At 40.2% G+C, this 18,005-nt stretch overlaps 1 protein-coding gene across 3 annotated transcripts in view; it reads right to left on the reverse strand.

Annotated features, from left to right (window-relative positions):
• The window catches only part of OTUD7B (OTU deubiquitinase 7B), a 56,348-nt gene that overhangs the window by 10,202 nt on the left and 28,141 nt on the right, over positions 1-18,005 (reverse strand). For 2 of the 3 annotated variants that reach the window (XM_079919526.1, XM_079919524.1), the window contains 6 exons: positions 15,431-15,580; positions 11,349-11,537; positions 9,242-9,469; positions 7,645-7,746; positions 5,967-6,094; positions 1,519-1,631 (listed from right to left, as the gene is read on the reverse strand). In XM_079919526.1, the coding sequence (XP_079775652.1) occupies positions 1,519-1,631; positions 5,967-6,094; positions 7,645-7,746; positions 9,242-9,469; positions 11,349-11,537; positions 15,431-15,515 (845 nt within the window). In that variant the 5' untranslated portion in view covers positions 15,516-15,580. The remainder of the gene's footprint in view (positions 1-1,518; positions 1,632-5,966; positions 6,095-7,644; positions 7,747-9,241; positions 9,470-11,348; positions 11,538-15,430; positions 15,581-18,005) is intronic. The other variant, XM_079919525.1, reaches the window with a different exon arrangement.

Genomic DNA, 18,005 nt, shown 5'->3' on the forward strand with positions numbered 1-18,005 from the left:
TTTTATGCTACCATGGCTGTTTCTACTTCCGTTTCACAGATGGGGAAATACAAGAAAAGAAATATGAAGGTTCAAGAGTTAAAGTAGTGTTAGGAATCGGCACGTAATCCCTCTCTTAATACCCATCTTGTTCAACAACCTTCCCCAATTCTTTGTCCAGTAGCTCAGTGTACAGCTGTGTAGCTTCATCCTGCTTATCACTTTACGCACCACAACGCACACATCACACTCACCATGTCCTATCAAAAAAGGACAAAACAAAACACAACAGGAAAGAAACAAAAATCCCTCCTTCTATGTTCACTTACTTGAAGAACAGCCTCACCCATCTGCTTAGTAGCCTAATCAGAAATCTGTGAAATATTTACTGTTCTTTATATTTCATCTTCAATTAATCACCCGGCTTGACCAATTCCATCTTTTAAGTGTCTCTTGTAACTGTCTCCTCTGGCCTATCTGCAACCCACCACTCTTGCTCATACCCATTACTACTACTCCCCTCCGCTTCATCATCCACTCTGCTGTCAGTGTGTTCAAATACATGAATTTGCTCCCGTCACTCACAAACTCACAATTTAGTGGCTTCCTGCCCCCTAAAGCAATGTTATTCAACATTGGGTGCTTGCTACAAATGCAGATTTCTGGGCCTCACCTCAGTCCAACTCAACTGGACTTCCTTAGGGTGGAAGTCCAAAAATCTGCATTTTAAACAATCCTCCCAGATTATTCTTACGCCCAATAAAGTTTGGATAGGTTATAGTTTTTTAACTTTCTAACTATAGAAAAATTTAAAATTTTAAACATATTCAAAACTAGAAAGAATATTATACTAAACTCTCATGTATCCATCACCCAGCCTCAACGATTATGAACAGATGGTCAATCTCGTTTCACCTAGACCTTGATATATTTTCCTAGGGATGGCCCCCACACCCACCCCACCCCACCAGATTATTCTGGAGCAAATCCTAGACATCACATAATTTCATCCATGAATATTTCAGTTTCAATCTCTAAAAAATAAAGGACTCCTTTAAAAACGGCCACAATAGCATCAATACCACACTTTAAAAACTTAACAATAATGTAAACATTATTCACATTTCCCCAACTGTCTTATATATGTCCATACATTCCAGCTGGTTGATGTGTCTCTAAAGTGTCTTTAAACTTAGGTTCTTTCTCCCTTTTTGTTTTCTTTGTCTTTATTTATTGAGGAAACCAGGTCATTTATCCTGCAGTTTTCCAAAGTCTGGATAGAATACAATTTTAATTCCTTAGCATGGCACACAAAAATCTGGACGGCCTAGCCTCATCTACCATTCTGCGCCACATACTCTATATTCTGGCAATACTGAACTACCTGTATTTCCTAGAACGTACCATGCTGTTACACCCTTCTGTGCCCTTGCCATGGCTTCTCTTCCTCTCCTTCTAACATCCTCTTAGCACAGAGCTCTTTGGACACTGAGGACTCAGCAAAGATTATTTCCTGCTCCTCCAGTTAGACATACTTACCCACCACAGTTGGCTCCATTGGTACCTAGATGCATGCGGGGTTCACTTGAGGCAAGCTTGATCAGCTCATTCCATTCCTTCTGCCACTCATCCTCTGTGTATACCAGCCCCGACTGTGTGAAAGACAGGCAAGGAATATCAAGCAATTAGAGGCTAGGTTCAAGAGGCAATAGCCATTCCAACTCACTCGTGTTACTCCACTCCCTATTCTCTTACCACTTGGCTAACAATTTTTACTACAAAGTCCAATCTCTTCTCCCTTTTATAGTCAGGATCCATGAAAGAATGTCTATGATCACTGACACTTCTTCCATTCTTTTCTGACCCACTGCAGTCTAGCTTCTGTATCTGCCCTCCAGCCTATGCCCCCTCCCTCACCCCCACAAACTACTTCACCTAACTGACTCTAGCAAAGACAATTACCTTCTAATTGCCAAATTCAGCAAACTCTTCAGTTCTCATCTTTCTTAGCCTTCATGTGGCATTTGATCTCCTCAAACTTTCTTTTCGTTTAGCTCACACAACACTACTTTCTCTTACCTCTCTGAACTCTGTCTACCTCAAAAATATTGATGTTGTGTCAATGATTTTAGCCTTGGTTCTTTCTAGGTTATCTTTTCTACTACTATAATCTCATCTACTGCTATCTACATGCTCAGGATTCAAAAATCTTCTTCTCCAGCCCAGATTTCCTCTTAATTTCTATGTTCACATCCAGCTGCCTACTGAAGACTGCCACCTGCCCATGACTACCTCAAACTCTGTGCAGTCAAAACTGAACTTCTGCCTCTTCAAAAACCCTCTCTTCCTGTTTTCCTACCTTTGTAAACAACACTATCACCCAAACACCCAACTAGAAACCAGGGGGTTATCTACGACTCCTCTCCTTTCACCCATCCCATACCTGGGATGGGTGAAAGGATTTACTAACCCTTTAGTCAACAGTTATTAAGCATGAACTACGGCAATGGACCCTTAATTGGTTTTACTACTTCCAGTCATACATTCTTACGATCCGTTTTCTACAATGCTACCAGAAAGATTTTTCTAAAATTAAAATATGATGATGTTTGCTTCCTGCTACAAATTAAGACCTGTCATTACCTCTTAGATACAGTTCAAACTCCTTAAGCATAGCAGAGACTCCACTTCCTGGCTCCCAACCCACTTCTCTAATACCATTTAATTAGTCATAGTTCCTTGAATGCACTGTGTTGTTTTATACTTCTGAGCTTTTGTCTAGGTTGTGCCTTCTGCCTGGAGCAGCCCACTCCATATCCACCTGGTGAATAATTTCTCAACTGTCAGGAAAGAACTCAAGTATCACTCCTCTATGAAGCCCTTCCTAAATCTCCCTGGTACATCAACCACTCACTCCTTCCTTTGTGCTCTCCCTCCTCAAGTGCTATGTAGACTTCTATCATAGAAGTCATAACCTGTTACTTTGTTGCAATTATGTATTTACATGTCCATCTCCTACTACTACTCCTAAGAACCAGGACCATGTTTTATGCAATATGCCTAGTACCTACTATGTGATCAGTAATCAGTAAATACATGCTCAGTAAAACTATTAACTTTTTATTAAAGGAGTAGAAGGAGTAGTACAAACAATCTTAAAATACCATATTGGCTTTAGGATGTATATGATGATTTGGAAGAAAGTCTATATTATTAATTATATTTGACCTATATAAGTGTTAAAATGAGTTTATACTTTAAACACACATTGACATAGTAGAAAGAATCACACTGGAAACATGAGAAGTATCAGAACAAATTTAACAGGAATTAAAGAGCTATTGTGACCACATTTTACTTTAACAATAAAAAAAAAAGACAAAGCTATTTTCAATGTGTAAAATTCTATCACAGATTTTTTCAACTAAAAATACAAAAGAACAATGCACAGGTTATATATGGGGTGCTCTGGTCACTCTGATAAATGGTCCCTGATACACATTCATGAGGATCTGTCTCCGTCTTGCTCTCACCTATTTTTGTTTGCTGTTTTTATACACACAGCCACTAGGTGGTGTACCCTTCTAGGCTGAAAATGTTCTTACTGTGTTTTACCACCATTTTTAACAACAAAACAAGGAGGCCTGGGAAATCAAAACCAATTTAGTTTGTTTGGTGTTTGGTACTGGCTAAAAGTAGCTCCGCAGTCCGTCACCCCCTTCCCCACCCCACTATAATGCTATGAATGGTCTGAGCTAAAACAATTATCTTGTTTCCATGTGGAACTTTCAATGTGCTGAGCAAAAGGAGTAAAAAGATCAGTCCTTCAATATCTACTATCCTCCAGGCATGTATTTCCATTTGAGGACTTTGAGAGGGAATAGATAGCTGACCAGGAATAGAACTTGGGTATTTCTGGGTCTCCTGGCTAAATACCATCATAATCTAACTTAACCTTTAAAATAGTAACTATAACAGCTTAATATAGCTGGAATTGGGCCTACCTATCCTCTGACTGTGGCTATCACGTCTACTTTACTAGCTGGCATGACCTGGTTTGGTCTTTTCCTGTCTCTGAAGTGGTCAAATCTAAGGTTCAGGTATAGCCTGAATTCAACAATGAGGAAGGCAAACTCTAGGCTGGCTCTAGCTCAGACAAAAAAAGCTCTCCACATAGTCCAGCTCAGCTCACCAGACTGCCAGGGGGTTTGGTGTCAATAAAGAATGCTGTTTACTTGGCCTTGCCCCTGTGCATTTCTTTCCCTCAAGAATCTTCCGGGGCAGACTGGCTGATCAAAGACTGGATTCTGATCTTAATATCATCCTAATTTTAAGGTTGAGTTCTTTATTTTTGAGAAAGAAACATAACACATTCTACTTCCATATTTTAAATCTTGAGAACATAAAATTCTAATAACTGAAACAAACAAAAGTCTGTTAGTTCTATATTATGGCCAGTTATGATAGAGCAATAAAAAGAGAAGGAAAAGAAGCTGGAAATTAAGTTTCTGAAGATATTCCCATATTAATGCCAGAAACACCCAGCTTTATATACATGGCAAAAATAAAAAAGATATACATGAAGAGCAGGAGATAAACATAGAAGACAGAGAACCAGGGCAAAAGGAAATAGGAAGACTCATTATCTTTATTTAACTGTATAACGTCATTATTAAAGGGAAGGGAATCGGCAAACTTTTTTCTGTAAAGGGCCAGACAGGAAATATTTTAGGCTTTGCGGTGGGGCAACGTGCAGCTTCTATATTCTGCTGCTGTAGCACAAACACATGTAAATGAATTGAGTTGGGGAGGCTGTGTTCCAATAAAAAATTTTTTTTAACAAAAACATTTGGTGGGATTTGACCCACAGGCCATATTTTTTTTTTTTTTTTTTTGCGGTACACAGGCGTCTCACCGTTGTGGCCTCTCCCATTGCGGAGCACAGGCTCCGGACGCGCAGGCTCAGCGGCCATGGCTCACAGGCCCAGCCGCTCCATGGCATGTGGGATCTTCCCGGACTGGGGCACGAACCCATGTCCCCTGCATCGGCAGGCGGACTTCCAACCACTGCGCCACCAGGGAAGCCCTACAGGCTATATTTTGCCCAGCCCGTTTATAGGAATGGAAAGTACAAACAGTCCAGTGTTACTTTTTTCTTTTTTTTTTTTTTTTTTTTGGCTGCGTCGTGGTGGTGGGGACTGAACCCGGGCCATGGCAGTGAAACCGCCGGAGTCCTAACCACTGGACCCCCAGGGAACTTCCCAGTATTGCTTTCTTATACGAAAGCAGCCTTAACATTTACTAAATCCCTGAGAAGTACCAATTAAACTCAACATCTGCTGAACTTCTAATAGAAGTACCATTCAAACTCATGCTTTTACAATTTTTTAACAGATAAACTGAACATACAAAACACGGTATATATGGCCAAAACTATTTTTATGCATTTACATTTCTATAATGGTTGAAAACATAAGTCCTTAAAAATTGGTCTAGCCTCGCAAGAGGGAAGAGATATGGGAACATATGTATATGTATAACTGATTCACTTTGTTATAAAGCAGAAACTAACACACCATTGTAAAGTAATTATACCCCAATAAAGATGTTAAAAAAAAAAAAAAAAAAAAAAATTGGTCTAGCCTTATTATATGCAAAAACACAAAACAACACAAAAATCCTATGAGCTTGTCGTATTTCATTTTGCAAAAGACTGCCACTAAAGGCTTATTGAGTGCCTATCGGGTAGAAATGCACAACGTTAGATACCTCCTCTACAAGTCTCCACTTCCCCACACCAGTTCTCATAACTCTATCAGAAGGCATGTACCCTATGGTGGTATCTGAATTTTCAACCATTTCCAGGATTACAAGAGGAGTGACACTGACCTAAGCACCTAAGTAGGAGACATTTCCTACTGGTAGGCACTGAGCATTTCCCCTCGGTAACTTTGGGAAACAAGGTGCTCCTGCCCAAGCTCCCTCACCTCTTTATTCTGCTGAGTTTGCTGCCACCTCCAGCGCCGTTTTAATGCTTCCTTCTCCGCTCCCTTCTCCATTAGTGCATACAAAGCTTTCCGTAGCATCAAGTCTCGATCATGGAAACCCCACATCCCTATGGCAAGAAAACATTATGGTTAAGACACCCTACCTCGACTCAACTCCACTCATTAATTATGATACACAGACCCTGGCATGAAGGAAATCAGGCTGAAGCCCAGGTTCAAAGAAACCCCTGCTGTGACTTGGGGGAAAGGTAATCAAGAAAGAAAAGATGTTCCTATTCTGGAGGTTCAGAAACTTTGAGAACCTGAAAGTGGGGGATATACCACATCCTACAGACTCCTGACAAGAAGCCTTTACTCGTGATACCAAGTCTAACAAATTAAAATACAGAGTGGGAATTCCCTGGCCATCTAGTGGTTAGGACTCCTCACTTTCACTGCCAAGGGCCTGGGTTCGATCCCTGGTCAGGGAACTAAAATCCCATAAGCCTCGTGGTGCGGCCAATTAAAAACAAATTGTTTTTAATAAATAAAGTAAAATACAGAGTAGCAGCAGATAAGATGGGTCTGGCACATGGTAATCAGCATCAAAGCTTGAGGGGTGGTTGGAAAATGGGGACTTTTTTTAAAAGCTAAGGCAAATAATATATTGAATTATAAATAGGCATAACAATTTAAAGAAAACAAGTCAATAATTATGTAATATATTTGTATGGTGACAGATGGTAACTACACTTAACGTGGTGATCATTTTGAAATATATAGAAATATTGAATCGCCATGTTGTGTGCCAGGGTATAACAGTGTTGTAGGTCAATTATACTTCAAAAACAAACCCACAGAAAAAGAGATCAGATTTGTGGTTACCAAAGGCAGGGGGAATTGGATGAAGGTAGTTAAAAGGTACAAAGTTCCATTTACAAGACTATTGAGTACTAGGGGTACAATGTACAGCATGATAAATATAATTACACTGCTGTACATTATATATGAAAGTTGTTAAGAGAGTAAATCCTAAAAGTTCTCATCACAAGGAAAAAAGAATTTTTTCTATCTCTTTAATTTTGTATCCATGAGATGATGAATGTCCACTAAACTTATTGTAATCATCTCATAATGCATGTAAGTCAAATCGCTATGCTGTATAAAACTTATACAGTGCTGTATGTCAATTATATCAATAAAACTGGAAGAGAAAAAAGAAAGAAAAAGAAAAATACATTATTCTAGATTAGACATACATTAAAAAATAATAATAAACAAGTTTCACAGGGGACTGATGAAAACGTATCTTTTTTATATACCAAAAGAATAAATACTTAGTGGAATTATATGCATACACATACAGTATACTGCTTGCTTACTGCTGCGCATTACTTCTGGGGGCCAGTTCTCCGAGTGGGACTTGTGCTAAATCCTATGTACTCCATACGATTTCTCAACAAGACTGAAAAACTAGGGCAGGGCTCTCTTCCATCTCCTCCTGCACCAGTGAGCATGCACGCACACACACACACACACACACACACACACACACATAGCCTTGCTCTGAGCCATCACTTCTGTCTGAGATCAAGAATAGTCGGATCAAGCCCTTCACATGAGATTTAACTACTGCTTCCTTTCTATGAGGGAATGAAGGACCATTTTCAAGACTCACCAAGAGAGGCTGCGTGCAGGAGGCAGTTTCCATCTCCAGTAGTTGCTAAAGGAAGGAGCCTCTGACAGGTGGGGTCCACACTCACCCACCAGTTCAAACGCCCTACAGAAACAGGACGAAAAGGAGAGCAGCAGATGATGCATGAAGTTCTCCCTACTTCCCTATTTCTAAAACAGACTCCTAATTTGCCTCCTCTAGGAAGCCTATCCAAAATCAAACCATCACTCTATTACTCTGTGTATCTTCTTCACTTATATCTGCTTCATCAGAATCTGGTGAGCACAACTGGTTAGATCAGTTCTTAAGTAGGGACAATTTCGTCTCCAAAGGGACATTTGGCAACATCTGGAAATATGTTTGGTTGTCACAAGTGGTGGGGAGATGCTACTGCCATCTAGTGGGTAGAGGCCAGGAAGGCTGCTAAACACAATATAATGCACAAGGCAGCTCACACAACAAAGAATCATCTGGTCTTAGGTGTCAGTAGTGCTAAGATTGAACAACCCTGGGTTAGATGATGAGGCCTAGGTCATAGGTCGAAATCTGTGTTGGCTACTTGGTCTGGCTCTGATTTCTTCACTCTGGTCAAGAGACCAGCAGACACTGTAGCAATAAAGGTCAGCACAAATCCATCATCAGTAAAAGAAAAACAACCCAACATGTATATTCAAAGTGTCATGCAATATCATCTGCATATATGACAGTAAGCATGTCACCATGTATGTGGTACGACTTTAAAGACATGAGCAATAAGACAAAGTACTTAAAATACCCAAGAAAATGATTCTCAATTCTGTAGTCATCCTATAATTGCTGATCCATTACTTATATAAGGAAAATAATTTATGAATAATGCTTAAAAGTTTTTTTGAATTACTGGACAGTCTACTGAAAGAAAAACTGGCCTATAATCACAGCAGTCAGATAAACTGCTTACTACTTAAAAACTGTAAATAGATGCACATGATTAGTATAGAAGGGCACAAAATGAAAAACAAGACCTTCCTTTCTGTGCCCCCACCTCCCACCCGCCCCGTCCTTCTTCCATGGGAGGTTTTTAATAACTGACTAGCTTTCCCAGAAATCCCAGCTGCCTCACCCCAACATACCAACAAATTTTAAATATAATTTAAGACAAACATAATTGTAAAGGTAAATAAATCTTTTGGGAAAGGTTCGTATAAATAAATGTGACTTAGTTTAATCACCACTTGCATCATGTACAGCACTGGTTCTTGGAACCAACCATCTACAGCATTGGAACACACAAGGTGTTCCAGAGCCAATTATAATTCATTTGTATTTTTTTCATGTATTGATTTTTAGGTATTGATTTGTAGGCCTTTCACATGTGTATCTGGTTTCCCTTCAATCAAACAGGAAATTTCCAGAGGAAAGTGTCTTATTTGTGTCCTTTCTTTAACTTGAAGAAGCACCTAGCTCAGTACATGTCTCTCTGACTGACTCCCGAGTTTGACTGCAGTCAATCAGATCGCAGGCTTAGACTGGAAGCCGCTTGTCAAGCCCAGCCCCTCCACATGGCTGCCTAGACATGGAGAGCAGAGGGAAGAGCATGGGAAAGAAAGTGCTCACTGACCTGCCTGCTCCAAGGCAACCAGCATGGACTGCTCAATGAGGTCTCTCTCTATGAAGCTGCGAAAGTCTTCATTGTACACAGTGAGATCTGGAAGCTGGAAGGCACAGATGGGCATTTCCAGGGGGTGCTCACTGCTCCCCCCACCCCCACCATTGGAGGAGACATGGGACCGGGCCAGGGAAACAATGCTGGAGCTGGCGTGGGAGATGCCCCTAGACAGGCGTTTTTCTGCAATGAGAAATGGAGTCACCTTAGAACAAACACAACCCACTCAGAGAACTTTCCACTCATGAGGTGATGGTTACCTCTTGACAAGGTTTCCAGTCAGGGAAAAACTGTAAGTCTAACTGGCTACCAAATTTCATGACCCTCTTTCTCATGCCAAACACAGTTGGAGAAACATAGAAAGTGGCCTTTTCACAGGCACTCGCATTAGCACCAAATATACGTTCCTCTTTCTACCCTTTTGCCTGAACTTCTCTCCACGACACTGTCTTCTTCCACTTCCATTTCCCAACATAATAGGGACCCTTCATTTGGCAACTTAGTCATTGTCTGGTGGGAGGAAGAGGGAATAAGGGAAATGGAGTTTCATTTGGCTACACTGAGTCAAATAATCTCTCTGATAATTTTCAGGGCCTTTGAGAATGTAGAAAAGGATTTCCGTTATAGAAAATTAATGACAAATCTTACACATTCAGGAACTTTCTTATCTACCATCAATAACATTTATTTACGTTATTTACTACAACTATTCTTGATGCTCATATTTATCAGAAATTTATAGGTACAGTCAATGCTTACTTAACATACTACAGAGGAAGGCGGTAATATAGATAGTGCCCCAAATTATTTCATTTGTTTTGAATACATGGCACTTATAATTCTCCAGCAGATATTCCAGTGTGATAATAATTTGCTCAGTATAGTATTGAAATTCATTTGCATGGCTTGAGTTATATAATGACTATCAGAAAGAGCTAAAAATTATATTGGGTATCAGGTCTTAATCCAATATCTGCCAGGGATGATGCATAAAGTAAGTAGTTAGTCTAAAGTTATTTTATAGTGTTATTTTTTAAACTCTTTTTAAAGGTATTTTAAAAGTACCACATGCCCATGGTAAAAAATCAAAATACTACCAAAAGGTTTGAAGTGTTACAAAGAAATGTCCCTCTCATTCAAAATTCCTGATCCCTTCCCCAGAGGCGATGTTTTGTATCCTTCTAGAATTTTTTTGCCATGCCGTGCGGCGTGGTATGTGGGATCTTAATTCCCCAACCAGCGATTGAACCCGTGCCTCCCTGCAGTGGAAGCACGCAGTCCTAACCACTGGACCACCAGGGAATTCCTAGAATTTTTTATGCACATAGAAGCACAAACAACTTTTATAACAATTTTTAAAAACATAAACAGGAACATGCTATATATATTGTTCTGCATCTTACCTTTCTCAATAGATTTTAGAGATTTTTCCAAAATAGCACATCAAGTTCTACTTAATTCTTTCTAATGGCTGCCAAGTATTCCATAATATGGATGATTACAATTTATTTAACCACTCTTCTATTAATGGATAATTAAAAGTTGTTTTCAAGCTTTAACTTTTAAGCTTTACACTACATGTCTTTGTGTCTATTTATGAATTAGGTAAGTATGTATTTATTTAAAAGGATACACACCACACACAGACACACACACACACAACACATATATGATAAATTCCTAGAAACAAAATTGCTGAGATAGAGTATACGTGCATTTAAAAATTGACAGATACTAATAAATATTAAGAAAATATCCTCCAAAGGGGCAGATGATAGTGATCCTTTGAATTCTATCTTTATGTGTACCTTATCTCAACAATTAGATCGTTATTCTTCTTCCTCTATCTCTTTGAAGATGGCATTTATACAGGATGGCACTCAAGATGCAGAAAGTGAGGGGTTCCAGCATCTGGACAGACTGTCACCTCTGATCATTTGGTTGGGGAGGTGGGGGAGGAATGGAATCATCTCTAAAGGATCACTAAATTCTCTGACTGGTCAGCAGCTGCCTCCCTTTCTTTCCACTCCGCATATGGAAACAGCCCTCAGCACCCCAATACCTTGAACGATGTCATCTTGCCGCTGTAGGGTGGGTCGGGGAGGGCGAGTAGACTCTCTATCAGAAAACCCTTTCTCAGGGGTCCTGGAGCCACCACTCCCCTCACTAAAGGGTGGGGGCAGGTTCCCAGCATGGACCTGACGTAGCTGTTCAAAATCACTGAGGGCGGCGCTCACATCCCAATTCTTTCCTGTCAGGACACAAAGCAAAAAGTGAATTGGGAGCTGAGAGTATAGAAAAATTGAGGAAAGATACAGAACCATCATTCTAAGCATCTTATCAAAACCAGCGAGCATATACTCATGCGTACCTCAGTCATTCTCCTTTTCCTTCCCCTACTTTAATTTCCTTCATAACACTTCGATCTGGAATACCACAACTTCTTTATTTACTTATTGTCTATTTCCTAAGAAAGCCCTGTGTGCATACAGAATTTGTTTCTCTGAACTGAAAGGGCCCTTGGAGACCTAGTAACCTCATTTTACAGATAAAGGAAATGAAGCCTAAAGAAGTAGAGTTACTTGCCCAAAGTCACGGGTAGTTCACACCAGGGCCTCAGCTGGACTCAAGCCCAGGTCTCCTAATTCTGAGATCCAGAGAGTTCTGAGCCTAGATGTGCTCTGGGGTGTCCTAAACCACCTGAAACTGTATACAAAGTTATAGGTATGTGTGTTCTAAAGAAAGAGCTGATAGCTGCCATCAGGTTATCAAAGGGAATTGTTAATTCCCCTCAAATTTAAGAATCACTACTCTGCTGAAGAAAACACCCGAAGGATAGATTTGTCACAGCAGATTTTTCAGTTGCTTTCTCCAGTTAAATTAGTCAATAAATAACATATTGCATAATTGTTCACACTTCTTTCTGTTCTATTCCATTTGTCACCACCTTAATTCAATTCCTATATCACCTAGTGTCCCACCTCCAATCTACTCTAAAGGATCCCATGAGATTAATCTTTCTACAGCACAATTCTGATCATTTCAGTTCCATAATCAAATTTTTAGTGGCTTACCACTACCTACAGGATAAAGTTTAGCCTCCTTTGTCTGACGTTCAAGGCTTTCTATGACCTAGCTTACTTTTCTAACCTTTCCTCTGTGCTTCAACTTCCCTGGCTATGAAAGTGGAAGTGATACCACATAGGATTGTTAAGAAGATTAAATTAACTGAAAGCACTTAAAACAGTGCTTGGCACACAGAAAGTGTTATATATGTATTTACTGCCATTGCTGTTATGCTTCTTGTTATAATTATAATTCTCCAGTTAAGCTGTATTAATCATCCATGCCAGATGAATTTATTTCTGAACCATTATATTCACCACTTGCTCCAACTCCCTTTGCTCACTCTACACTCTGCGTCAGTCATACTGGCCTCTTTGCTGTTCCCAGAAATGTGCTAAGCCTGCTCCCACCTACAGCCTTTCCACCAACTATTCCCACTGCCTAGAAGGCTCCTTCTCCAATATATCTACACAATTCCTCATCTCCTTCAGATATTTGCTCAAATGTCACACTCTTAAAAAGGCCTACCCTGACTACCCAACTAAAAATCACAACCTACCTCATTATTCCCCTTACCATTTTCCACAGCACCTAACACCTTATACTATGTACTTTACAACTTACTTGGTTATCATGTTTATTGTTTATTGACTATCTCTCAGGCTAGAATGTAAGGGCAGAGATTTTTGCTTGTTTTGTTTTGTTCAAGCATCTAGAACCTAGTACATAATAGGTACTCAATAAATATTTGTTAAAGAATGGAGGACTTTTGTTCTGAACCAATGAATGAATAAATGATTTGTCTTGAGCACTGGATAGTTATCTCCAACTGTCTGCTAAAGTCCTTAAAATCAGGTCCTCCTAACAGTCAACATGTCTAAAACTGAACGTCCATCATCTTCCCTCCTAAAGCCTGCTTCTTCTCCTTCTTCTATAGTCCCTAAATCAGTAATGGCATCACAACCCCTCCAGGCCAGAAACTACAGTCATTTCAGCTCTTCACCATTCCTCAGACCCCACTCCTTCTCTTCCCTCACTATCTACTCAGTTCTCAAGGTGGTTTGTACCCTTGAGACATTTCTCAAATCTATTCTTTCTTGTCCATTTTTATTGTCACTACCCCAATTCAGGTCCTCATATTTTCACCTGGTCTTTTGGGAGGGGGCTCCCTAGTCTCTCTACTCTTAGTCCCCTCCCCTCTATAATTTGTTCTTTACACTACAACCAGGGTTAACTTTCAAAGGAAAAAGCAAGAGACAGAAAGATAGAGACAGAAAATGAGGATCAGATCCTTTGGTTCCCTTTCTAAATTATACCTTAAATCTACCCACTTCTCACTCTGCTGTTACCACTGTAGTCCAAGTCACCATCACCTCTCACCTGAACTATGGCAACATTCTTAACTGATTTTACCACTTCATCTCTGGCCACCTTCCAATCGGTTCCATATCTTTTATCAGTACACTGTTCAGAAACTCAAACCCAATCATTTCTCTCCCCTGATTAAAATCCTTCACCAGCTTCCCACCGAACATACACTGAAATGCACAACCCTTACCACGGCCTACAAAGGCCCCCCCATATTCTGCTTCCTGCTTATCTAACCAGCTTCCTACCACTCTTTCTTGTACTACTCTTCCTACCTCGCTCACTAGCAGTGCCAAACTCTCTCCCACCTCAGGGTCCTTGTATAAGCTACTTTTTTTTACATAAACACTCTGTGCTACATCCCTTTGTCTTGCTACTCCTGTGCATCTGTGTTCAGTTCACATGTCACTTCTTCAGAAAAAGCCTTTCTGAACTCTATATCCAAATTAGGTTTCTCTCTTAAACTTCCACAGCACCCTCAACTTTTCTTTCATAGTATGAGTGTGTGTGCACATGGGTGTGTGTGAGAGAAAGAGAGACGACATGCAAGCATTAACTTGTAACACACTTGTTAAAAGCCAGACTCTGAAACCAGATGGCCTAGGTTCAAATCCTACTTAACTTATTGGACCTCAGTTTTTAAGCTGTAATACTGGGATAATAAAACCTATTTTGCAGAATGGTTGTGAGAATAAAGTAATATATTTCAAGTGCCTCACACATATTGAACACATAGAAGTGTTCAACACATGTTACAAGAGGAAGAGAAGGCATTTGAGCTGAATCCGGAAGGATGAGGAAAATTTCAAGAGAATAATGGAGGAAAGGACACTGCAGACTTAGGAGACAACTTAATATGATCAGGGAAAGGAAACAGGTCAGGCCTGGCTGGAGCACAGGAACTGTGGGAGAAGGTAGTAGGAGATGAAACTGAAAATACAAGTTAAGGGCAAAGCCATACTGAATTATCAAACTAGAATTTAAACCCTGATCTTCCGTTTCCAAACCAACCTTATTCTCACAGGTGCCTAAGTAAATGTCATATTGCCACACCTTACTAAGGGCTGACAACCTAGAAAATTACCTATGTGTGCTAAGAACTTGCTCCTTCCCCCACAGGCTCACCTATTTGCGTCATTATATATTTTCACCAAAAAGCATCTGTTAACTATGACTCCAAACAAAGAATCCTACTGACATGAGGCCAAGCCTTAAAGGACCTTAAAATCTAGAACATTCACACTTACGTATACATACAGATATAAGTAAACAAAAGCAGCTAAATGAAAACATTAAATTAATCCACTCTATATAGAATGACCCATACAAGTTAGGGAAGGAAAGACAAAAAACATGAATGATCCCAAATATGAAAATCTAATCATTTATACATAAAAAAGAAGTCTTACAGATCTAAAATTATGGTTTTAGTGGATTAATTATTAGTGGACTAATATCAAATTTCACTTGCATTACCTGAGCTTAAATTGACAGTGGAGAAAGCTACCCAAAAATTCAAGGTGAAAAGGGAATTTTGCATTTTAAAATTATGGTGGGTAATACACAAAGTAGATTATTAGAAGTAACTTAAATGTAAGGCCTACCATACACAAAGTGTCTTTCTGTTCACCTTAAATGTTCCAAATCATCCTAACAATAAATATCACATCTTATTTTCTCTCTTCTCATTCTCCCCCAAAGACTCCTTACCTTCCAGGAGATCTCGGGCCAACCCTGGCTCTGCTCCTGTGGAACGGACAAAATCTGACAGGACAGCATCCATGTCCAGGGTCATGTGATCATTAAGTACTTTCAGGCAGCTGATGTAGGGAGGACATAGATCAAAATTCAGGCCTCCACCTGAGGAGGAAATAAACACATAAGGCCCAAATTACACTGGAACGGGATGATCATAGCCCAATTTCAGCAGCTTCCTAACCAAATGGGGAAACTAACTATCCTAGCTCATTCATTTCAGTAGCATTTATTATAAAGAGTAACATTTAGTTTCCTAATTTCTCATTAACATTAGTTTTTTTTTCCTTTTATTATATAAGTTTCAGGTGTCTAGCATTACAGTTCAACATCTATAAACACTACAGTGATCACCATCACAAGTCTAGTTACCATCCATTACATACAGTTCACCCACTTCACCTATATTAATTTCTTAACTACTACATTAACCACAAAACCATAATACCACTCCAAATAATGCTCTTCCTCTACCTTTCTCGAGTATTACATTTCTAGCCATCAGTTTGCTTATCCAAACTAATGGAAGGAAGCAGCAGACTACCACCCTGAAGAATTCCCCCCCTGCATTATTCTCTTACATAGCGCCTGTTTATTTCCTTCTTGGCACTTGATATACCCTGAAATTATTTTAGTTGGTTGCTGTCTAGCCTCCTCCTCCAACGTAAAAGTTTCTTGAAAGTACAGAGCTTGTGTGTTTTGTCCACTAATGTATCCCCAGCATGTATCCCTTGGCACAGTGCTTGGCACACGGCTCTCAGCAAACATTTTACTGAATGAATGAATACTATACACTGAGTAACTTTAGAGTTGACTAGTACTCTGATGCTAGCTGAGGAAATGGGAGGAGCAAACTGATATCTAAACTTAATCAAAATAGGGACTTCCCTGGCGGTCCAATGGTTAGGACGCTGTGCTTCCACTGCAGGGGGCATGGGTTCGATGCCTGGTTGGGGAACTAAGATCCCACAAGCCGAGCAGCGCGGCCAAAAAAATTTTTAAAAATAAGAATACTCAAAATAAAACAATCTGCGATTATGCAAAGCAGAGTGGAGATCCCAAAGGTTCATAACAAACGTCAATCTTTGTCCACTAACTTCATGAACCCAGGAAACATGCCTTTCTCCACTCAGGACAAATGACCACCAAGTAAGTTCACCTGAAAAAGATCGCTTCTTTCAGACTTGACTTTGGCAGAAACTATGTCCCTGACCTGTCGGCCTGGCACCAATCCACATTCCTCTGAAGTTAGCAGTCCCAGCGGAGGGAGCAATAACCGAGTGAAAAACAACTTCTCACCAAAATCTGCCACTTCAGACAGGTTTACAGTTCTCTGTAAAAGAGGACTTGTTGGTAAAGTCACCAGGCACATACCTGCCCCACCAAACCCACCAGTCCCCTGCTTTGGCGGAATGCCAAAAGTAGAGTTCTCAAAGGCAACAGAGTGGCTCAGATGACTGTCTCTTCAGAAGCATCTCCTTCTAAACAACCTAAACTCTAAGGGTGATTCTCAGGTACTTTTTCATCACACCTCCCCTGACCCCAAGACACAGATTCTTTAGTAGTGTGATCAGATCCTAATTATCTAAATTCCTTAGAAATAGTAAGGCAAATAAAAAGCAGTGATTTGTGGGTTATAAAACCAGTAGGCCATTAACTTAATAACTTCATGTAAAAATTTTTTTTTTTTGGAGAGAGATGGCAAAATATAAAGTATTCCTTCTTGTACTGTTCCACGAGTACAAGAGGTCCAGGAGCAGAGGGACATGTTTAATTCCTATTCGTGCCACAACATCTAGCACAGCATCTACATTACTGTCGACAGTCAATAAACGCCTGATGAATAAATGATTAAATGACTAACTGAACCTCCACATCAGCCACCACCAAACCAATTAATTTGAGGCTTAATTCAGAAGATCAGAAATGTGAGAGTGGGACTTCCCTGGTGGCACTGTGGTTACGAATGCGCCTGCCAATGCAGGGGACACGGGTTCAATCCCTGGTCCGGGAAGTTCCCACATGCCGCCAAGCAACTAAGCCTGTGCACCACAACTACTGAGCCTTCACTCTAGAGCCCGCGAGCCACAACTACTGAGCCTGCAAGCTGCAACTACTGAAGCATGCGCGCCTAAAGCCCATGCTCCACAATAAGAGAAGCCACCGCCGTGAGAAGCCCGCGCACCACAACGAGGAGTAGCCCCCGCTCACCACAACTAGACAGAGCCCGCACCCAGCAATGAAGACCCAACACAGCCCAAAATAAATAAATAAAAACAAAAATAAATTTTAAAAAAAACATAAAAAGAAGAGAAATTCAAGGGTACTTCATCTTTCACATCACCCCACTATTTCTAATGGTCTGTCCCAGTCCCAATCCATCTCTCAAAGTTTTACAAACTCTCCTTTCTAAAGAGACATCAACATACTGACACTTCCACCACCCTCGTATCAGAAGAGTTCTACCTACACTTATATATATTAGCTGGGTGACTTTGGTCAAATTACTTACAGGGTGTCAGTTGCTTCT

This window comes from Stenella coeruleoalba (genome assembly GCF_951394435.1).
Source record: "Stenella coeruleoalba genome assembly, chromosome: 1".
NCBI lineage: Eukaryota > Metazoa > Chordata > Mammalia > Artiodactyla > Delphinidae > Stenella > Stenella coeruleoalba.